General features: G+C 35.5%; 1 protein-coding gene across 1 annotated transcript; it reads right to left on the bottom strand.

Moving 5' to 3' along the window:
• On the bottom strand, positions 1 to 21,275 carry LOC127882410 (phenylalanine--tRNA ligase beta subunit-like). The gene is made up of 18 exons (XM_052431041.1): positions 21,069 to 21,275; positions 18,360 to 18,415; positions 17,590 to 17,654; positions 17,098 to 17,154; positions 16,004 to 16,076; positions 14,983 to 15,098; positions 13,301 to 13,451; positions 12,708 to 12,816; positions 11,131 to 11,263; positions 10,564 to 10,615; positions 9,455 to 9,516; positions 8,443 to 8,549; positions 7,188 to 7,288; positions 6,005 to 6,085; positions 4,455 to 4,547; positions 3,747 to 3,864; positions 2,628 to 2,783; positions 1 to 525 (listed from the first exon to the last, which is right to left on the bottom strand). The coding sequence occupies exons 1-18, from the start codon at positions 21,124 to 21,126 to the stop codon at positions 374 to 376; spliced, it is 1,740 nt and encodes a 579-aa protein (XP_052287001.1). The 5' UTR covers positions 21,127 to 21,275; the 3' UTR covers positions 1 to 373.
• Positions 21,276 to 24,386: the final 3,111 nt, after the last annotated feature.

Raw genomic sequence — 24,386 nt, 5'->3', positions numbered from 1 at the left:
TTATGTTGATGCCTTTATTATCTTATAACATTACAATACTAAGGTGATTTGTTGTTGACATTTAGTGCATCACACAACCACTTATACTCACAAATAATGTCAACATGATAAATACTAACATTTGCATTTTAAAGTAATATAATGCAAACATAACGAGCCATTAGAAACTTTTAACGTTAATGATACAGAATACTGCTGCAATTATGGTTGAGACCTCATTTTTCGAAAAAAAAGGTTCCGATGCACCAAAGTTTTACAACTGCATTGTCTTTAAATTAAATACAAAATAATAAGTACAACACATCCTTTTGTCTTAAAACTGTCATTGCATCAATAAATATATAAAAGAACAAAGACATTTTCAGTACAAGGGTTATTGTAGAGCCTCTAGATTGATTTCTAGTGCCGCACACGGCAAGTTCAGGTCAAATCCCGTGATCACGTCGGGGTGAAGGACTCCTAGTTTTCCTACACTTTCTCCACGAACCAGAATATCTGCACAGCGACCAGGGAAGTATGTAGAGTCTGAAAGACATACAATATTCACAGCTTTTATCTTGTGAATTCGGTAGTGTAACAACAATAATAGGGCAATATGGTAGCGTAACAGTAATAAAACAATCTATTTTACAGGAATTTAAGTGTTGTCTTGGATATTGTTTTTTTTGGAATTTCCTTTGCAAAAATTCAAGTTGCACACATTTTGAAGAAAACAAAAACACAACAACAATAACATATGGAACACAAGATGTTTGTGAAACATTAATGACCCATTTTTCACCCTCAACTTGCTGCAAATTGTTCCAGTGAGCCTGACCTTAGATGGCTTAATTTAACAAGAGCACCGCCTTGCGGGTGCAGACCGCTCATCTATTTTCTTTTTAAAGGTGAAGGGACTCTCATTTTCAATCACAAAGGAGGGAGGAGTGGAGTGAAGAGGGGTGTATAGTGTGGGGTTGTGGACATTTATTACATTATCTTCCAAAAAAGCGAAAAAAAAAAAAAAAAAAAAAAAATCGGGGGGGGGGGGGGGGGGCGATGGGGGGGGGGGGGGGGGTTGGGTGCGATGGTTGGACGGTATTTCAAACATAACAGTTTAAAAAAAAAAATGGGAGGGGGGGGGGGGGGTATAGTGTGAGGGTGTGGTGGTAATTTGTGAGATGATCTTAAAAAAAAAAAAAAAAAATTGGGGGGGGGGGGTGGGGTGGGGTGGGGGTATAGTGTGAGGGTGTGGTGGTCATTTGTGAAATGATCTTAAAAAAAAAAAAAAAAAGAAAAAAAAAAAATAGGGGGGGGGGGAGGGGGGGGAGGGGGGGAGGGGGGGGGGAGGGCACGGGGGATGGTTTTGGTGGAGTCTATTGTGGTATGTCAGGTAAGAGTAGTTTCATCAAAGTATCAATCAAATCTAATCATAAATAAAGAAGTTATGGCAATTTTACCAAAATTTAATAATTTGACCTTGAGAGTCAAGGTCATTCAAAGGTCAAAGTAAAATTCAAGTTGCCAGGTACAGTAACCTCATGATAGCATGTAAGTATTTGAAGTTTGAAAGCAATAGCCTTGATACTTAAGAAGTAAAGTTGATCAAAACACAAAATTTAACCATATATTAAAAGTTACTAAGTCAAAAAAGGGCCATAATTCCGTTACAATGACAACCAGAGTTATGCAACTTGTCCTTTTACTGTACCCTTATGATAGTTTGTGAGTGTTCCAAGTATGAAAGCAATATCTATGATACTTTAGGGGTAAAGTGGACCAAAACATAAATCTTAACCAAATTTTCAATTTTCTAAGTATAAAGGGCCCATAATTCCGTCCAAATGCCAGTCAGAGTTACATAACTTTACCTGCAAGGTCCCCTTATGATAGTTTATAAATCTTGCAAGTATGAAAGCAATAGCTTTGATACTGTAGGAATAAAGTGGACCTAAACACAAAACTTAATCAAATTTTCAATTTTCTAAGTATAAAAAGGGCACATAATTCTGTCAAAATGCCAGTCAGAGTTACATTACTTTGCCTGCACAGTCCCCTTATGATAGTTAGTAAGTGTTGCAAGTATGAAAGCAATAGCTTTGATGCTTAAGGAATAAAATGGACCTAAACACAAAACTTAATCAAAATTGTCAATTTTCTAAGTATAAAAAGGGCACATAATTCTGTCAAAATGCATGCCAGAGTTATCTAACTTTGCCTGCCCAGTCCCCTCATGATAGTAAGTAAGTGTACCAAGTTTGAATGCAATAGCATTGATACTTACTGAGAAAAGTGGAACTAAACGCAAAACTTAACCAAAATTTTCAATTTTTTAAGTATAAAAAGGGCACATAATTCTGTCAAAATGCACGCCAGAGTTATCTAACTTTGCCTGCCCAGTCCCCTCATGATAGTAAGTAAGTGTACCAAGTTTTAATGCAATAGCATTGATACTTTCTGAGAAAAGTGGACCTAAACGCAAAACTTAACCGGACGCCGACGCCAACGCCAACGCCGACGCCAAGGTGATGACAATAGCTCATAATTTTTTTTCAAAAAATAGATGAGCTAAAAATCATGAAGGGTGATCATTCGTCATGATCAACAAGCTTTGCTTCAAACATATGATATTCTCACTGAGCCCATACCGTCTGTGGCCTGTATGCAGTATCCAGTGCCATCCTGGGCTGGAGGAACCAGCAGGAGCTGCATGATACGGTCCAACAGGCCATGAATGACCTCAAAGCCGGACGATTTGTTGTAGTTCACAGCAACCAGGTGTCGCTCGTTTCTCGCACCCACATCTAGCAATCACAGTGTACAAATACTACAATTAGCAGATAATAAATGTGAGCTGTACTCTGGGAAAGCTGCCCTTGATGCATACGCCCTAAGTATTATCTCAAACTAGTCTGTGCAGTTTCAACAGTCTTATCAAGGATGATACTTTCTGCTTTAATGGAAGCTTTTGTTTAAAGGAAGTCTCTTCTAAATTAAAATACAGTCTAGATGGAAAGGGTTGTTCCTGATTAGCCTGTGCTGATTGCACAGGCTAATCTGGAACAAAACTTTATGCACATGCCACATGCATTAAGCCCTGTTTTCCCAGAAAGAAGCTCATATGTCCAAGACCATGCTCCAGATTTCAAAGATCTAACAATAAATTGAAGTTCAGTCCAGAACAAATCTAGGTTGCTGACCAGGGCGTCCCTTGTTACATGACATGTGAATGATGCCATGGCCATTGACAGAATTACTTAAACTACTATTATCCTCATCTGTTCATTTATAGTAATTTAAATTTGTGGTCTCTGTTTATTTAAAAGCCATTGCATGATTGTTTCAGTAAAGGTGAAAAGTCGAAATAGTTTTCATTTAAATGTCATTCATTTGTGTGTGTTTTATCATAGTTATAACTGCTTGAAAAAAGGCCTAATTTGCATAAACCCAAATAACTATGAATTCATGAACACACCGACATGTGTCAATAAAGCATGAATGCCACCTCATACCACTTTTGTCTTAAAACTCCACTTACGTCACAGACAAACTGTTTATGGCTAAATTTTACTTTGAACCTCTCTTTTAAGTTATATTATAAAAGCAACATGATGGCCCTGAAGCGCTCTCCAAGGTTCAAGGTGACATTGTGGAAAACTTTTACACAGAGCCTTAAAATTTTGACCAAGTTTCATCATATATTAAGAACTTGAACAAATGAAGCAAGCAATTCTAGTTTTTTAGTCACAGCAACTCAAACTGTTTACCTTTCTTATCATCCTTAAATACGACATCTGAAATCTCGAATAGTTTCAGTGGCAGGGGCATGTTCTTGTTGTGGTACAGAGTCTTCAGTATCCCTGGCAACAGGGTCGTCCTAGCAACCTGGGCACACAAGGTATTCTTGACATAAGACATGGTGAGAAATTGTAGCTTTCCAAAGACTTTATTTATAGGTATGTACAATTGTTCTTTTCATTTCTGAGTTTCTTGCCTTTGCTTGCAAACAGTCTATGCATTACCAACATTTGGATTTTTAATGTACTAGAATTTATTTAAGAGCTTTTTTGAATAATGGTAAAATAGTTATTATCTACAACAATTAAGTTATTATAAAAAGGTCATTATTAGCAATAATTAGATTGTCCTCCCAGATATTACATATGAAAGTCTTTGTGATTCGTATTCATTTTGTGAGCCACCTGATTAAGAACATTTCAAACGGATTCTGGATTACGCTGTTCAAATTTGATGTTACCATGAAAGGAAAAATATTACAAGTTTGCTAAAATTTTCAAACAGCTAAACAATTTTAACATTTTTCTTCAATTTTCCTGAACTTTCTGTGATGCCCGCACATTTTTCATATTCTCTGATTATCCTTACGGGGATTTTTTCTTTGAATTCCCTAATTTGCCTTGGTTTGAAAGGTCAAGGGGTTACAATGCATTCATTCACGGTCACAAACAACTCACCTGGAAGGAGAGGGTCTTAGGGTTGGCAATGTGCACAGCGTTGGTGGTGGAAATGTCCTTCCTGAGCCTGTCTGCAATGTCATCCCGTGAACACTGTGAAACAATACAATCAATGAGGTTAAAAAAACATGTTGAACAACAAACAGTTGTCTATGATAAAAAAAGCATTCACCTGGGATATTGTAATCAATTGTACTCTAGAACTTGGAAACCTGCAGCAGACTCTTTTAAGTCAAAATTTAACGATTGCTATCACTGAAAGTCCTAATATGGGTTTAGTTCAGTACTTCTTCATTTGACTGTACCCCACCCCGATAGTTTTTTTATTTCACTCCTACTCCCAATCAGTAAAGAGCTTCATTATTTGACTGACCCCACTCCAATCTGGTTAATAAAACAAAAATACCCCTGTGTACTGGCTTTGGACAGTGTACATAGCGGATCCTTACTAGCTGGTTTCCAGCAATTTCTCAGTCTCATCAGACAATTGCATCTAACAAAGGATAGGAATTTTTATGGAAAACTGAGTCAAAAAAAGATATTTATGGATTTTGTTATATTTATTTTTGCATCAAGAATATTTGTTTGAGACTTCGTTTATTCAAGAAAACCTGATAATACTTGTGCAGAGTTCAGTTTTACACTGCAATCCGCTGTATTCCAAAACAACTTATGAACTGTTTGTCAATTTATAGTTCGTCTTTACTACAAGAAACTATGTAATTCTAACAAATTAAATTATTACCAATTTAATTAAACTAAAAACAAGCAAATTCATTGAAATGATATGCCTCGCCAAAATATTTTTTTTATGGATGGGTGGAAATTCTGTGATATGTAATATAACAAAAAATTATTAAGTGTAGGGTAATTGTTTTTATGCATTTCAAGTCTCCTCATTGCAGATATCCACCCATGAAGTTTCATATTGAAACTTTGTAGCGTATCTGAGATATAGCCCCATAAAGATATGTCATACAAAAACAAAAAGGGCAATAACTATTATAAAAGATGGTTATGGATCTTGAGCATGACACTTTTTTCCATTGATTTCTACACATCCATGAAATTTCATGTTGAAGTAAAGTATGGTATCTGAGATAGTATGAAAATATTTTATTTGAAATAGTATGAAAAGTTACATTATACAAAATCAAAGAGCAAGAACTCTTATTTGAGAATGTGTAGAGTTATCGTTCTTTTGAATGGCACTTCTCCTCATTTATATCTATACACACATGAATATTCATGTTGATATCTTTTACAGTTACCGGTACTCAGATATAGCCCTGACAAGTTTTGTGACAAACAGACAGAAAACGCCAATGCCATAGCCCTCCGCCTTTGGCAGGTGATAATACATCATTACTTTCATTATGATATAGAATAATCACAGATTCACAAAAAGTGCTTTGGCGACAACACTTTCTGAAAGCACTCGAAGTACCCAAAATTAACATAATTTTGCCAAAGGGAGGTAAATACGGCTTAAAAACTTTAGCAAGGGAGAGCTCTGTAATAATTTGTAAAAACTACTTTATAAAACTTACCAACGCGAAAGTGAGGACCTCAGTGAATCCTGCTGCACAGATTTCTGCACGCATCAGATCGGTCAACTTGTTTAGCGGGAACTAACAACAGACATTCATACATGATTAAGATGTACTTTAATGCTTTTTAAGATTAGAGATTTGGTTGAAAATATTGATTACAAAAAATCGTAATATGGAGTTGATATTCAAATTCTTAAAATAACACGTGAATATATATATTTGTTGAATGCGGTGGATTATCCATTTTGATTCACGAGTATATCATAGAAAAAATATTTTCATGAGTGGCTCAGCCACGAGTGAAAAAATATATTTTCTATGTTCACGAGTGAATTAAAATCGATATTCCACCTATCACGAGTGAATTAAAATCTATATTCCACCGAATCCAACACATTTTCATTTTATATTATGCTTTTTTTCCAAAGTTTATATAAATTGTTAAAGAGTTTAACTAAAGAATTTCGCTGGGATAATGACGTCATTTTGTTAAAAAAATGACTTCATTTAACAGTAAACAGTGAAAATTATCGATAATATTCACTGTTTATTTTCACTGTTTGAAACAGTGAAATTATCAGTTTTAATTCACTGATATTTCTCTATAAACCACGGGAAAGCATAAAATAAATAAAAAATATTTTGTGAGCGATTGAGAAGCTGAAATAAATACATATGCAACAAGCCAATTTGTTGAATTGATATCCCCCGCCAATATGCTTCTAGACACTCGTACCAAGTTTCAATGAAATCCGCCAAAGCACTTCCAAGATATGGCTCTGGACACACAAAAAAGCATTTTTTAAAGATACAAAGAGCCATAACTCTTTATTATCAGATGGTGTACAATGCCATTTGGCGTGCATCATCCTATTATCCATATATATACTCAAACCAAGTTTCAATGAGATCCGCCAAAGCACTTCCAAGATATGGCTCCGGACGGACGGAAAGACGGAGGAAGGGACAACGCCAAAACAATATCCCTCTGCCTATGGCGGGGGATAACATGCATAAATATGAAACATGAAAATTAAATAAATTATAGTAAGAATCTGTTTATAGTTCCATAAAACAAGTGTTCAATTACTTTACATTTATAATGACCACTGAAAAGACACATTTACTCGTACTTCATGCAGAAGCAAAACTTATTTCAAAGTATAACTGTGTTTCCCACCTGATTAGCAATGGTGTTGGTGTTGGGTATGGTCCAGTCCAGGTTATTGAAGCCGTACGCTATAGCCACGTCCTCCCAGATGTCACAGAAGTGGAGCACATGTAGGCCAGTTAAGAAACAAACAAAACTGATATTTGGACACAAAAGTCATTCTCCTCAACTAAGCACTGGTCATTTTTTCATTCTGTTTGTGTGTAACAAAATTCTATATACTTTCTTTTAGAAAAATAAACAAGTTGGTAAAGAAGTTTGCAAAATATGAAAGCAACATGTCAAGGGACTGTGCAAGTTTGCAAGAATTGGATGAAAGTTATGGACTTAATCACATAAAAAAACTGAATTTTCATTTTTTTTCTCAAATTCAAGGGGATATAATTCTGGGCTTATAACTCCGATATTGCTCATTTTCAATAGGGTTTGACTCATCATTCAGATAAAGACACTGTGCAAGTTGGACAATAGTTGGATGAAAACTGTGGACTTTATTGCTGAACAAGCCTTATTTAACAATTTTCTCAAATTCAAGGGGAGATAATTCTGGACTTTTTAGTCTGATGTAACCCATTTTCAATAGGGTTCGAGTCCTCATTAATATAAAGACACTGGACAAGTTTGAAAAGAATCGGATGACAACTGTGGACTTTATCGCATAAACAAGAAAAAGTCTAACACACGCATGCACACACACACGGATGGACGAAAACCACACCATCCCATAAGCCTTTCTGGCCTTTGGCCAGTAGAGCTTAAAATAAATGCCAATTTATTTTTAAGTGAAGTTGTCAATTTACATAGATTAGTAAATGCTTGTATTTGTTTATGGCTCTTAAAAGCGCAAAATTGTAACATATTTGAACTATTATCATCTCAATGTTATAGAGGAAAAAGTTATGTGTATTGTATTTCATATAATGTTAAGGTGTCGTAAAACAAGTGTATTAACAAAAATTAATTAAAATTGGGACACAATTTTGTGGCAGCATTATGCAAAAATGGGTCTTATGCCATATGCAGCCAATATAGCCCCAGACAACTCTGCACAATCCAGCAGTCTGGTCAGCAGCTGAGCTATCCTATATACATTTATGGTTTCATTAACAGACAGTAAAGCTCCTGACCAGAAGGAACAAATGTGCATGCTCCTTTGGCAGTAAATGGCATAGGACCCGTTTTTGAATGATGCAGCTCAGACGAGACGCTACAGTCTCAACGGAACCATTTCCCCCTGCCCCCACTCTTTCCACAGCAAGGATATCAGCCCTTGTGGGTGGGACCTCAACCTTGACATTCTGCCCTCCGTTGATGGCTTCTGACTCCATCCCCATACGGCTCAATAACTTCGCCATCGCTTCACCTGTGATACTGAAAACATTGTTTAATAACTGAGCTTGATGCATGTGGGTAAAGTGTCATCTCAGATTAGCCGGTGCAATCTTTAACTGGATTTTGGTTTAGATCAGACTTCCTTTAAATATGGAATACCATACACACATGCATTAAGCCCAGTTTATCTAGATATAAGCTTATGTCATTTATTTTCTTACAAACTAAATAAAATATATAAGGGCATTTTTAATGAAGGTCTCAAGACTGTATACTGTTTGAGGCCATTTCTAAAACATGTTTACATATTTTACACTGTAGTTGCATGAATATTTGAATTTGTTATATGCATTTTTAATTTTGAAGCCAAACAATTAATGATCTGTAAAGTAATAAATTATTGAAAAAGCTGTTATGGAAATATTGATTATGTATAGTTATTTTGGTAATAGCATGCTCATGCAGGGATTTCACAAGATTTGAATACCAAGAGTCAAACCACACAGGGCTTGAAAGTGTCAGGGGTCAAATGAAAATTCAAGGGTCAACAAATTTAATACTTAAGTCTGGATATTTGTTTTCGAGTATTTGTTCAATGCTCAACAAATGCTGTGTTTTATGAAATTTAGTAAATATTTGCTCACTAACAACCATTTAATGTAATATAAAATACATTTTACATTAGTTGCATGATGACATTTGTATAAAATGATGCAAATCATAAGGAGTCAAAAATGACAAAATGCTTGCATCAAAATTCTGCTTTACCGGTAATTGAAATTCCTGACATGTACAAATGCATGAACCAATATCCTACTACATTGACTATCATCAATGATTCTGTTATCAGAGGGGTGAAAGGAACTTGTATACGGCAAGTCTGCTAAGAATTTGCATTTGACATAAATATTAAAGATTTACTAAAATGTTGTCTCTAGACCCACTTGATTCCAATCCTCTTGTTCACATCTGAGACATCTATTGTTTCAAATCTGTAGGGCAGCTCCTGAAGAATGGGGTAAATAAAAGACATATTTTGCAAAATACCCAGTGAAATAAAAGCAATGTTGAATCACCATGTCTCACGTTTAATAAAGGAACATCTTAAGCTTCAGGTAACTGCATACCCAAATTATTTTTATTTGATGCAGCCAATATAAGCATAATAAATGCATGCTTGGGTCTATTTAATACATACATGGATCTATTTAATAAATGTATGAATCCATTTAATAATGTAAACTTTGTACAGTTTAATTTGATATTCATAGTATAAGTGAAAATACTCTTATCTGATTGCTTATGTAAGGGGGAATACTCCTCCAGTCTTGTGGTGAATGCAAGGGAGACAATTGTCAGAGTTGAGGAACACATGTTTGTGGGAAAATAGATACCAGAAAACTCATCAGTAATTTATTACATTTAACTAATAAATGCATAGATCTATTTAATTAACGCATGGATCTATTTAATAAACGCATGGATCTATTTAATAAATGTATGGATCTATTTAATAAATGTATGGATCTGTTTAATAAATGCATGGGTCATTTTAATAAAAATATGGATCTATTAAATAAATACATGGATCTATTTAATAAATGCATGGATCTATTTAAAAAATGTATGGATCTATTTAATAAATGCATGGATTTGTTTAATAATTTATTAAATGCATGGATCTTTTTAATAAATGCATGGATCTTTTAATAAATGCATTGATCTATTTAATAAATGCATGAATCTATTTAATAAATGCATGGTTCTATATAATAAATGCATGGATCTATTTCATCTGCCTATATGTTGATTTAAGAATATGTAATAGACAAGACCCAATTCAAAGTATTGCCAAGTGTAGATAATATACAGCTCTGCAATGTTTCCAACGTCAATAACAAATTGCTGACATTTAAATGAAGATTGATGTTGATTTTTTTTAATACCTAACATTTGAAAGAGCTCGAATATGGCAATTTAAATAATTAATTTATTGTCAAGATAAATCGCAAAAAACTGCATGGTGAATTATAGACCGTGAATGTTTACTCACAGGGTAGACCAGAGTGGTTCCGTCTGGCTGTATCACCTCTGCCTGTTCTATCCTGAAACACGCACACACAACATGCTGAGAATGTTGGGGTTTAAGGCTCTGCCAGGTTTAAGCCGCATTTAATATGAACAAATCGGTCCATTTTTTGTTTCAACATAGCTACCAAAAACAATAAAGAAAGAGAGGACTACGAAAACAATAAAAAGTAAGCCTTTAATTTTTTTTTTACTTTTAATTTATAGTTCAAGTTTTTGGACAACCTACTAAAATAGTATTGAAAATCTTAAAACAAACACAAAACATGGCTATGACTCTAATTCAGGTTATTTGCATTTTACTAGTATACGCATTTTAGATGTCATACCATCTGATTTCTACTACTTGAATAAATCTACCTTACATACCATAACAGCTGACTACCACTATTTGGTAAAATGTTTTCCTTACACACCATAACAGCTGACTACCACTACTTGGTAAAATATCTTCCGTACACACCATAACAGCTGATAACCGTTATAATTCAAAGTAAAGCAATGTAATGTTGGACACTGTTGTAGGACGTACACAAATGGCTGTTCACAGTATTGGCCAAACATTGTGACTACGGTGTCCAGGACTATCCTCGCCTTGGTAAGGTCTGTAGCAGTGCACTCAATGAACACATTGCGGGTATTCAGGGTGATCTTAGAATGTTCACCTGGAACACACAAACATATTTCAGCCACCACCTAGGAAAACAGGGTTTAATGGATGTGCATCAAGTGTCATCAGTCTACAAAGGTTAATCCTGGACAAAAATTTGCGCCTTAACAGGATATTTGCTAACAAGAGACTTCCATGAAACACTAAACTATTAAAGCGGAAAGTGTTGTACCTGATAATCTGGTGAGAACTGCACAGGCTTATCAGGGACGACACTTAACACACAAGCATTATGCCCAGTTTTCCCAGTGTGGATCATTTTTAAATTTGTGCCATCTGAATATGGTATTTAAATAATGCAAGTAGTTGTTATTAAAGATGAATAAGAGGTCTACCTTATGGTAAGTATGATGGACATGGTTATCAGCCAAAAGAAGGAGAAATCAAACCACTGGCCTTCAAAAATTCAAACACAGAAATTTAGAACTTGACCCATTTACAGTTTATGGATAAGACAGAGCCGTTGTATTAGTTTCATACAAGTCATATGGTCCGTATCCAAAACAACTGCTTGATTTTCAGATAAACCCGTTGTTATGAATAAAACGCTTCAAATAGCTCATTCAGTGAGTGTGTGTATTTTTTAATTTTGAGGTCCTGCCACCCATGAGGATACATAAAGTGAGGACTGCAATATCCAGCCATTTGTTTTTACTGCAAGACATTTGTTGAAATTTGGTGTAGTCTTTTGCAGTGGGTGGAATCTGGAGTACATAGTGAAAACTTACCATTGATGAATGGAGGCATGGACAGTACGACACCATATGCATCATAGATGACTGGGTACAGTACCTCAGGGAAACTTACCATTGATGATTGGAGGCATGGACCGTATGACACCGTTGGCATCATAGATGACTGGGTACAGTACCTTGGGGAAACTTACTATTGATGAATGGAGGCATGGACAGTACGACACCGTTGGCATCATAGATGACTGGGTACAGTACCTTGGGGAAACTTACCATTGATGATTGGAGGCATGGACAGTACGACACCGTTGGCATCATAGATGACTGGGTACAGTACCTTGGGGAAACTTACTATTGATGATTGGAGGCATGGACAGTACGACACCGTTGGCATCATAGATGACTGGGTACAGTACCTTGGGGAAACTTACTATTGATGATTGGAGGCATGGACAGTACGACACCGTTGGCATCATAGGTGACTGGGTACAGTACCTTGGGGAAACTTACCATTGATGATTGGAGGCATGGACAGTACGACGTCATTGGCATCATAGATGACTGGGTACAGTACCTCGGGGAAACTTACCATTGATGATTGGAGGCATGGACAGTACGACGCCATTGGCATCATAGATGACTGAGTACAGTACCTCGGGGAAACTTACCATTGATGATTGGAGGCATGGACAGTACGACGCCATTGGCATCATAGATGACTGGGTACAGTACCTCGGGGAAACTTACCATTGATGATTGGAGGCATGGACAGAACGACACCGTTGGCATCATAGATGACTGGGTACACTGGCTTGTCCTGGATGATTGGTAGATAGGGCTTCAAGTGGCTGTCAACCTGAAGACAGCGAGATAAACATATTTAGTGAAGAATTCAAGGGAAAATTTCACATTTGCAGGTGGGTTGAATCATTGTCAAGACTGAATTCTTTCATGTAAATACCTTTTTTGTTTTTCTTCAAACATTCAACTTACAACTGACATATTCTGTTCTTCTTTACTTCAGGATTTTGAAATAACAATCTACGTATTTTGTTCGCTGTAATTTACAGGAAAAATGCAACAAGTAAAAATAACCTAAGTTGTTATGGAACCAAACAATAAAACCATATAAACCATAATTTAGACATTTTAAGATCAATTGGCTTTAAAAATGTTGAGCCAGGGGCATTGCTGACTTTATTTATTGTTTGCAGTAAAAACAATATTCAGGGTTTTACAAGATTCTGGCTATTCAGTTAATTGCTGGGATGAATGTTGAGAACAGTAAGCAACAACTCTGCAAGATGATTGTTGAACACTTTAATTTTTTATCTGCTTACTGAGTACAGCTCCATGAGTTCTGATGCAGTGTACTCTCTGGTCTGGTTAAGGGCCTTGAACTTGATATCGGCTGGGGGCTTGGCATCATAAACGAACGGGCCCTGGACTGTATCTAGGTCATGGGTTCCTATAGCAACCAGTGTGCGTCTCCTGTAAAAACCAGCAGGGTTTTACATTCATGCCAAATTTCAGGGGTCCCTAGGACTCAAGTTAATAATTTTCAGGGGTCCTGTCCATAAAAATGGGGGTCCCAATATAACTTAGTGATATATAAGTAGTATATAACTCCTGTCATTCACAGGTGTATGGTCCTTTATTCATGACAAGTATCGTTTGATTGTTTTTGCTGTGAATTTGTTGTTTTTAGCATACTACAATGGAAACATGATACTGTAGCAGTGAATGTATGCTTAAATATGCTGGCTGTGTCAAAGTCAATTAGTCAAAAGTATATTAAGTATTTATGTAAACAATAGCCGAGATTTAACACACACCTATACAATTAAAGATTGTATTTATTTTTATAGTTTAATCTTGCTTGCCAGATAATAAGCTATCGTTACCTCAGTAAGCTTTTCTTTCAAAGGGACATAAACAGCTCACATTTACGCAATATAACGTCAATAAGGGACTTTGCACCTAGTAACAGCAGGTGCGGGGCAACACGATTGGTTGATAAAAAATCGTGACAACTCGTACATTCTTCTAGAAAATCATGTACTGCAGTTGTCTTTTAGAATTTCTTGTTGATAATAAGAGAACAAATATGTCAAAATTATTGTGCGTCCCATGGGACGCAAATTAACAAATATGACGGGTCCTGACTGGCATTTTATGCGTATTTGACACAGAATATCGCGTCCCGTAAAACCCTGCACCAGTCATTAATTAATCATAATAAACTGACTTGTACAGCAAACAAGGTTTATTAGACCTTAAATAATTCAAGGGCTGTATTTCAAAAGTGCTTGGGGCAATCAAGGGCTGTAACTCAAAAGTGCTTAAGGCAATCAAGGGCTGTAACTCAAAAGTGCTTATGGCAACCTGGCTGATTATAAACTTAGTCATTTTTTATGCCCATTAACATTATCAAAAAGTTGAAAGTTAATGAGAATTAAGCTGTGTGAGTTAAGGAACAGATGATTTGGCCCGTTTTCCTGTAATTCAAGGGCCATCATTCAAACAGGGTTTAAATTTTATCGCTGGTTATCAAACATGCCTGATATATTATGCCAACAAACATTATCACCAAGTTTCATGATAATAAGATTTAAAATGTTTTAGTTTATGAGCCAACATTGTTCTTTAAGGAACCAACCTATCCGACGGACCATTCCATTATGATTGTTCCCGTTAAATACCCTGTTGTTTAAAAGGGCGGTAAAATATAAACGCAATTCGATGAAATAATTCTTATTTTACAAGTTTAATAAAAAATAAGGCATAAAGATGTTAATAACTATTAGGGTTGTAATACTAAAAACAGAGAAAAAAACAAAAATTGTTGCAAACTTTCTTGAGACTGAGTCATGTTTAAAACTAAATTATTTTGAGAAATGAATATGTAATCAATATGGACTTGATTAAATGACCTCAACACAAAATATTGTCTGAATGCTTCATTAACATATCCTAGTGTTTCTTCACTAGATGTCATAGCACGTCTAGCTTAAATTCATACCGACATATATTCTGGTGTAACTTGTCCTGCAGATCTATGAAACTTTTATAGCTTTCCTCCGTGAACTTGATATTCCTCAGAACTGCCGCCACTGCAAATGGCCGCACTTGAGCAGTCTGAAAAAAAAGGTAACCAGAGTCTGAAGAGTTCTATTTCATTGCCTATACAAACTTGATAGCCAGAGTCCGAAGAGTTCTATTTCATTGCCTATACAAACTTGATAGCCAGAGTCCGAAGAGTTCTATTTCATTGCCTATACAAACTTGATAGCCAGAGTCCGAAGAGTTCTATTTCATTGCCTATACAAACTTGATAGCCAGAGTCCGAAGAGTTCTATTTCATTGCCTATACAAACTTGATAGCCAGAGTCGAAGAGTTCTATTTCATTGCCTATACAAACTTGGTAGCCAGAGTCCAAAGAGTTCTATTTCATTGCCTATACAAACTTGATAGCCAGAGTCCGAAGAGTTCTATTTCATTGCCTATACAAACTTGATAGCCAGAGTCCGAAGAGTTCTATTTCATTGCCTATACAAACTTGATAGCCAGAGTCCGAAGAGTTCTATTTCATTGCCTATACAAACTTGATAGCCAGAGTCCGAAGTTCTATTTCATTGCCTATACAAACTTGATAGCCAGAGTCCAAAGTTCTATTTCATTGCCTATACAAACTTGATTATGATACATTGTCACTGAGAGATGAATTGGTAAAATCATCTTCCTTTAGCAACTGTTTAAGTTTCCGCTAAATTCTGAGTCATATAACAGCTTTCTAGCAACTTAAATGTGATTAGTTCAGGCCTTACGTACCACTTTGTGCTTGGAGCCAATAAATACTTAAGATCTGTATAACACAATCTTGAAAATTGTGGATGCTATTTTTTTGGAAAGCACTAAGAAGGTGTTATTATTGTCAATGATTATGTATTTTAATAAACGTTTAATTTAAGCAACATAAGAAGGCTATTAGCTTGCTTTTTAGCCTTTCTTGTTCATTGGGAATGCACAAATGTTTACTCACAGCTGGCAGAATTTTCAACTGCTGTCGTTTTCCTGACGCTGGGGGAACAGACTTGTATCTGGGTGCTTTCAGTCTGCAATAATCAAAAACGTAACATATTACAACCACTTATAACTAATTACTTTGAAAACATAAATATTTGTTGTCATGAAATTACCTCGAAATTTAAAAAAATGACAACTTTTTTTCTGTAAAAGGAGTGTCTATCCAGGGGAAGCTATCCAGTAGAATTTCAAATGTTATTTTCACGAAATGTGTTGCGAATTTTAGAAACTCCATTTTTCATGTGTTTTGGTCAAAAGGGGTGCAGTAACACATTAAGTTCCCCATTATCAACTGACATTCAAGAAATAAACAACTGTTATGAAAACATGGTATTTCACTAATGACGGATAGGGTTCAACTACAAAGTGTCAAATTTGAGAAAAAAACAAGTTGAAAACAATAAGCCATTAACAATCATTTGTAATTAATTTTTAGGCAGGACACCACAAAATCATTACTTAAATGCTAACTTTGAACATGAAAAGAGTTCAACATGCACATAAATCTATTATGAGCTTTACTGAAACAAATACCATTGAATGTACAGCACTTTTCAATGGGCGTACAAATGGTTTATGTAAAGCGACTGTGTCAGTATTATTTTGAAGCCTTGATTTGGGGTGTAAACATTCTAGAAAACTTCATCAAAGAACTCAAATTGGCTGGTCCTAAAGTAATCTAGACAATATATTGTTTGTTGGACACTTAAATTTGTTCAAACCACAATTATCGTCGAAAATTAGTGACACACAAATAATAATGGTTTTACAGTATTATGATGGACCAACTTGCCATGCATTATTAATTAATTGTTAAATTAGATGTTTTTCACATGCAAATTCACGAATCTTTCTGTAAACTAATCATAATAAGAAGTGGTTATAATTTGTTTTGCTTTACTATGCAACAAGAACATTGTTAAGTTTTGGTTTTACAAGGAAAACTAAACAAAAGAAAAGTTCTTGACACAATGAATAGCATGTTCAGTTTTATTTTGTCTGCACTCAGGAGAGAAACAAAGCTTTGACTGACTGGACATCGGAACCTACTTTTCCAAGAACACCAGCAGTGCTCTTCCAATGCCTTCAATGCACAGCAGGTCATATCTGTAAATGTAAAATTAGAAAGGTCTTTTAATAGACAGAAATGACAAAAGGGCCAAGATGGCAGTGGATTTGCTTGCCTAAGTTTACTGCTTAAAAATGTCAATATTCTTATGAGCAGGAAAGGGTTAACCCTTTGCATGCTGGGAAATTTGTCACCTGCTAAAATGTCGTCTGCTGAATTTCTAAAATTAGCATTTTCTTTGATTTTTTTCAAAGAATATTATCAGAATAGCAAACAGTTTGGATCCTGATGAGACGCCACATTCTGGATCTGGATCCAAACTGTTTGCAAAGGCCTTCAAAATTTGGTTCCCGCACTGAAAGGGTTAAAGACACTATTTAGTAGCAGAAGAATTTCATACAACAAAAGAAATAATATGAAATACTTTGGTAGATTTTCCACGAAAATACAATATACACGTCTGAAATGATTACCTGTTGGCAGGCACTTCTATTTTGAACTGTTCCTGTCCTGGTTCACCCTGACCATCCTCCTCCTCCTGAAGTAATTAAGTATCAGCAATGTTCTTGGACATCTAGGCTTCATGCATGTGCATAAAGTGTCATCCCTGATTAGCCTATGCAGTCAGTATTGTCTAATAAGGGACAACACTTTCCGCCCAAACTGCATTTTTGTATAGAAAAGACTTCCTTTAATTTAACAATTCAATACAAGAGTAAAGTGTAGCCCTGAATAGCCTGTGTGGACTGCAAAGGTAATCTGGTGGGCCACTTTAAGGATTAGCATTAACCCTTTAAGCGCTGGAACCGAATTTTGAAGGCCTTTGCAAACAGTTTGGATCCAGATGAGACGCCACAGAACGTGGCGTCTCATCAGAATCCAAACTGTTTGCTATTCTGATATTATTCTTTGAAAAAAATCGAAGAAATGGCTAATTTTAGAAATTCAGCAGACGACATTTTAGCAGATGACAAATTTCCCAGCATGCAAAGGGTTAAGCCCAGTTTCCCCAGAATGAGGCTCATACCACAAGACACTAATGAACTTATAACACATGTGTTTCACAAGATTCATGACAGTAAACAGTAAATTAGTGGGATATAAATTCATCTACTTAACCAGGTATTTAACCTAGCAGAACATTATTATTCATGCATAAAAGTCAGTTTCAGACTAATGTATGATTTGTGCTGGAAATAATTTAACTTTTATTATTATTTGCAACTAAATATATAACACATACCGCTACTTCAGCTTCAAGGCCAAAATCGAAACATAGATTGTCAAACTCTTCAAATGCTGCAATGAAAATAACATTTGTATATTTAAACAGGAAAGGAAAATAATTGTAGATGATAACAGTTTTTTGACAACCCTTTTAGGTAGTTCTTTATTAATGCTTTGAGCTTTTAAATATGCATAGGTACAGCTCAAAGTTGTTCCACTCAAATAAGTGTTTTTCTGCGCCACTTTGGGACTGGTAACAGTCAAATTGGGTAAATTAACGTTGTTATCATCGGAATTGGGAAATGTATTTATTACGTTGTTTTCTTGAGATCCGTGATGCTAGGTTGGTCATTGTCGGCTTGGGTACTATTTAAATGTACCCCTAGTACGTAAAATATACTGAAACGTACCTTGGAATTGTAATGCTTAATTGGTTGTTGTTGTTTTTTTATTCAAATTGATAATTTTCATATTTATGTGAATATTCTGTAAACTGGCCTCTATATTATTGTACCTCCTGCTCAAATAATCAAGTTGAGTTAGTTTTTTATCAATGAGAAATTTGTTTTGTATTCTGCAGGGCATTTTACATCATGGGCAGGCTCGCATATGCGAGTGAAGTTGACGGTCAGGCGAGTAAAGTTTATTAAATACTCGACCAACCGGGCGAGTGCTGTTTTTCAAGTTGAGAAATATAAATTCAGTTCAGTTTAGAACTCCTGCCACATCGATACAAATTGTGAACAATTTTTCGAACGAACAAAAATAGGTTTAGTACATAAAGAAACTGCACTTTTGTTTTGAAAATGAAAAATGATGTCACAGGCACAGTAAAAATAATTCTCGAAATTGGCTGCGCTCTTTTCATAGGTGTCAGTGCTCTATAGCTAATCGATTAAAAGTGAAAAAAACAGTTAAATTTATTGGTCATTCCGTGAAGAATAAAATTTCATTTTAATGTAAATATCAATAAAAAAATATACATAACTGGTTAATCATAATACTTATTATATTTAATTTAAAATAAACAGAAAAAATAATTATCAATAAACAGAATAATTCGTGATCAAAAGGCTTAGCCAAAATTGACCATATTGTAACCATTTGTTAATCAAGCGTGTCATTCAGTAAAAGTTCGTCTGAAATATTAAAACTCGGCATAGAAAAGGGTTCTATTTTGAAATATCTGAAAGGTGGTGGAGACAGGGAACAGAAAGAAAGGTCATCAAAACCAGAAGCGGAAAGTACGGAGAAAAGGAAACAGGTGCAGAAAACATAAGCAGAGCTCCAGATAAGGTTTTGTGAAATTCTTAAATTACTACCAGATTTTCAAAAAGAATTCTTAACTCTGAAATTTTATTCTTAACGTTACTACTAAGTTTTGGAAAATAATTCTTATTTTTTCTAAATGACCTAAAAATAAATAATAATGGTTATTTTCATGCAAAAAAAATCAAAATAAACATACTAGCAACTTTATTTATACGAGTTCAACAGTGTCTTTTCAGTATTATAAAATTTTATTTTTCCAATACCTTCATATGCCTTAACTGTGTTTAGAGTGCATGCCTTAGATGAATTTTTACATATTTCACATTTAAAACGGGTCTCCCCTTCAATCTTTTCAACGATTAGCCACGGGACTTGTCCCTTCCACTCGTTCAATGTTTTTGTGTGTTTAAGTTTGGACCCGTCGTGTAACGTTTTTGTTTAGCTTTTCCGACTGTGTCGGCAACTGAACATACAACATCGTATAAGATCTTTTCTATAATGTCTTTCTAAACATTAAACTTCGGCTCACTTTGCGTAAAATATGTTAAAAGCATATTTTTGGACGCTTTGCAGTTTTTTAGGACGCTCTCTGGGTGCCGCCATTGTTTTTTGATAGATAGACTGTATACGCCGCTTTTATTGGAAAAAATGCGCTTTGTTAAACAAACCCGATAATCATTCTATATAAGCACCGCAAAGATCTTTAATATGCGAAAAGAACTCAATAAAAATCGATACGAACCGATGTAAAAATAATATTCGTAACTTGATTTTGTAATTCTTAATGGTACGATAAGATTTTAAAATAAAAACGTAACGGACTTGAAAATAATTCGTTATTACGAAAATACGACCCTTATCTGGAGCTCTGATAAGGATAGAAAATATAATCCATCAGATAATGCAGTTAATTTGTTTGCAGTTTAATGTCACTATGTTACGTAGGTTAAAAAGGTTCTGGTTGATCATAACTATAAATATAGATATATATTTTTTAAATGCAGGGCGAATAGATTGAAGTGAAGTGCGAGTCGATTGTCAACCTACTCGCCTTTCAGGGCGAGTGGCTCTGGAAAAATTCTTCAAGGCTTGATGGGATTTGGGGCAGGAATACAACTCCGGTACAGTCTTAATTGGCTGGGTATGTGTTAGTATATATTATCCGTACCTGGGGTACATTCAAGTACTTGACTTACATTAAAGTAAACTTAAAGAGTACCTTGGTAACAATAAAGTAGCACACGATCTGACAATGACCCATCGAAGATCAGTTATTGTAATTATTTCAGTAAAACTTAAGTTCGTCTATCAAAGAGATTTTTTAACAGATAATGTTTATAAATTTTACAAAACCGTACTGAGGTTAGACTTTTTTAGACTCTAAACTTTCACAGGAAAATAAGATCGGTCCAGGCAGATGGGTTGTTGAACATGTTGAAAGTTTGTAACTTACTGTATTTTTTCCCAAGAATATGGAACAATTCTGACGTATTTACTGCTACGGTCGGCATCTCGAGCTTATCAACGTTAAGAAACGTGCAACAAATGTAAGAAACCTATTTGAGCGATGAAATAGCAATCTGTTCTAAAATGATGAAATTCTGACACACTACAGTCTACATCATTGTTTCCGCCGGGTTGAACTATCGGTCTCCTATTGAAGAGGATTCGGCCATGGGTAAAACCCATCCCATACAAAAATCAAAGCGCTAAATAGATCTATCTATCTTATCTATCTTTCAATACTGCCGGAACCCCCTTGCGGGTACTATTGGCAGCTGCGCGTGTCAGTGCAAGAATAAAAGGTTTAAAAGCATTGAAAGGGAGACTTCAAAGCATGAAAGTGAGGTGAAGATAAAAGTGTGATAGTGTTAAACAAGAAGAAACATATTTATAGGTTAAAAGTTGGTTAAAAAAACACTGTTTTGTGATTCAGGGACGACTGGGGAGTTGAGTGGGTCTAAGGCAACGCTTGAACCCCTCTAGGTCTGCCTGCTGTACAACTGAGGCTGGTAGGCCGTTCCAAAGAACTATGGTGTAAGGAAATAAGGAATATTTAAAGTAGTTGGCTGATGTATGGACTTGTCTGAATGAGAGTGGGTGCATATGACGAGTCATCCTCATAGGCCTCTCAAGATATGATGGCGGCGTAGATTCATGTGATAACTAAATGTCGCGTTTCTCCCTGATCTTTGTTATCATTTTTTTACAAACATACATAATAATATAGATTTAATCGTTTATTTTTAAGTTTCCAGCATCTGTTTAATGAGTTGCACGGTGTGCATGTAATAACTTTCTCACAATTATTTAACAAATTGAATCTTGTCTGCAGATTAAGTGACATACCTTCACTTGAAACGAATTATATATGAAAAAGTGCTTACGAAATAACTCATCACATGGAAATAATTAATAAAGCACAGCAGTCTTTATCTTGCGTCGTTTAAATATGAATTGCAATTTAAACCGGACGTGTACACTGCGGTAATGTATAAATTACAGGTATTTTAGTTTCCGTGTGTACTTAAAGTGATATTATGGGCATTGTTCACTGTTGAAGTGAGCTGAAATGAATTAACAGGTCCAAAGAGTTAGTTAAAATGTGGTTACTAATCAATTATCTGCAACTCATCTTGCTACCATTTGTTTATTAAAATATATTTTATATTCGATATTCTTACGTGACCCACCCAGTCCTGTAAGCCGAAATGATCCGTAAAATAAAATTGTGTCTTTGTGTCGTATGGACGAATCTGCACTTAAACTAAATTTAGGTTCAAAACGTACTTCAGTTGTCAAACGAAAGTACGGATGATATTCAAATTCATTATTTTTCTCTTTCCGGTATATTGTTTTAGTATGTTGATGCTGCATTAACAAATATAATTGTATATGAAATGAAAACACCAAAAAATAAACAACGGTTGCGATAGACACCTATAAACTGTTAGATGCCCATAATATCACTTTAAGAAACACAATATGACACCTACATTATATATTTTTTGCAACCATCCATTGTTAGAAATGATAACGTATTACTTCAAACGCAAATTCTGATGTTGAATGTAGTTAAATAGGATATGCTTCCAGACACATGATTATAGAGTGAACATTTAAAAAAAACGTTGTGTGGAAAATTGATATCCAGTATGTCAACGGGATGACGACATGATGTTTTAAAATACTAAACAAACACATTTTTGAAAATGACCGATGGGTGGCATACAATTACTGAAATAGAAAATATTGTCTTGTATTGTGTGTGTGCCACACATTCTTTTTTTCAGATCAATCTGTCATTTTGTGAAATGGAGCGAAGCGTTTTTAAATAATTCTTTTTGAAGGACCAACTTAACCCATGTATGCTCTAGAAAAAAGGCCTTGGCAAACAGCTTAGACCCAGATGTGACGCCGCATGATGCGGCGTCTCATCAGGGTCTGCGCTGTTTGCTTTAAGGAATTAGTGTAAGAAATATTCTAAATATAGAAATACATTGTTGTGCAAATATACTAGACATCCCTTAATTCGGAAATAAATTGATCCAATTTAGAAGGATGGGAGAGTCCACTAGGCTTAAATGGGTTAAGGAAAATGTGTATAAAATCGTTTGATCAGAAGGTAAGCTAAGAGATTTAAATGCCGTGTGTGCAGTTGAGCGGAACAACGAGCATATATTTGGTAGAGAACCATGCAAGTGGAGATTTTAATAAATATTGGCAAATAAATTTAGTAAATACAGCACAACAACAATACTTTTATAACGTTTATTATTAGTATCCGACCGACCACCAAAGCACCAACAGTAAAACATCCGGCTATAGAAAAAACATCTTTCAAAAACAAACCGCTGGTTCTCACAAGGTAAACGTATTTTGAATAACATGTATCTCTAGTATTATAAAAACAAATGAGAGAGACAGTCGAGAACGGGTTATCTGCATTTCGTACACACAAAGCCATGCTATTCATAATATATTGACGTCCCGTCTTTGCATGCAATGCTTTTGACATTCATAGAAATCCTTAGTTAGGTAGCCGTAAATGTACATTGTACCATGATTCTTCCTGATCTACTTATCAACAAAATTAAGTTATACAACTACTTAAAAGCAACACAAAAATAAGTCCCGATTCTCAGCACAACACACACGTCAAAACTAGTATAATGTTTAAACAAGAGCACCGCCTTGCGGGTGCAGACCGCTCATCTATTTTCTTTTTAAAGGTGAAGGGACTCTCATTTTCAATCACAAAGGAGGGAGGGGTTGAGTGAAGAGGGGTGTATAGTGTGGGGATGTGGAATTTATTACATTATCTTCCCAAAAATGCGAAAAAAAAAATCGGGGGTGGGGGAGGAGTGGGGGGGGGGATTCTTGGGTGCGATGGTTGGACGGTATTTCAAACATAAAATAATAAAAATAAATATTTGTGTTTTTTAAACCGTTTCCAAAAAAAAATAAAATTGGGGGGGTGGGGTGTATAGTGTGAGGGTGTGGTGGTAATTTGTGAGATGATCTTAAAAAAAAAATTGAGGGGGGGGGGGATTCGGGTGGGGGGAGGGTGGGGGGTGGATTCTTGGGTGCGATGGTTGGACGGTATTTCAAACATAAAATAATACAAATAAATATTTGTGTTTTTTAACCGTTTCAAAAAAAATAATTTGGGGGGGGGGGGGGGGTTGGGGTGGGGGGGGGGGTGTAGTGTGAGGGTGTGGTGGTCATTTGTGAGATGATCTTAACAAAAATAGGGGGGGGGAGGGGGGGA

This window comes from Dreissena polymorpha, chromosome 5 (genome assembly GCF_020536995.1).
Source record: "Dreissena polymorpha isolate Duluth1 chromosome 5, UMN_Dpol_1.0, whole genome shotgun sequence".
In the NCBI taxonomy this organism is placed as follows: Eukaryota; Metazoa; Mollusca; class Bivalvia; order Myida; family Dreissenidae; genus Dreissena; species Dreissena polymorpha.
This window is presented reverse-complemented; position numbering and strand designations above follow the sequence as displayed.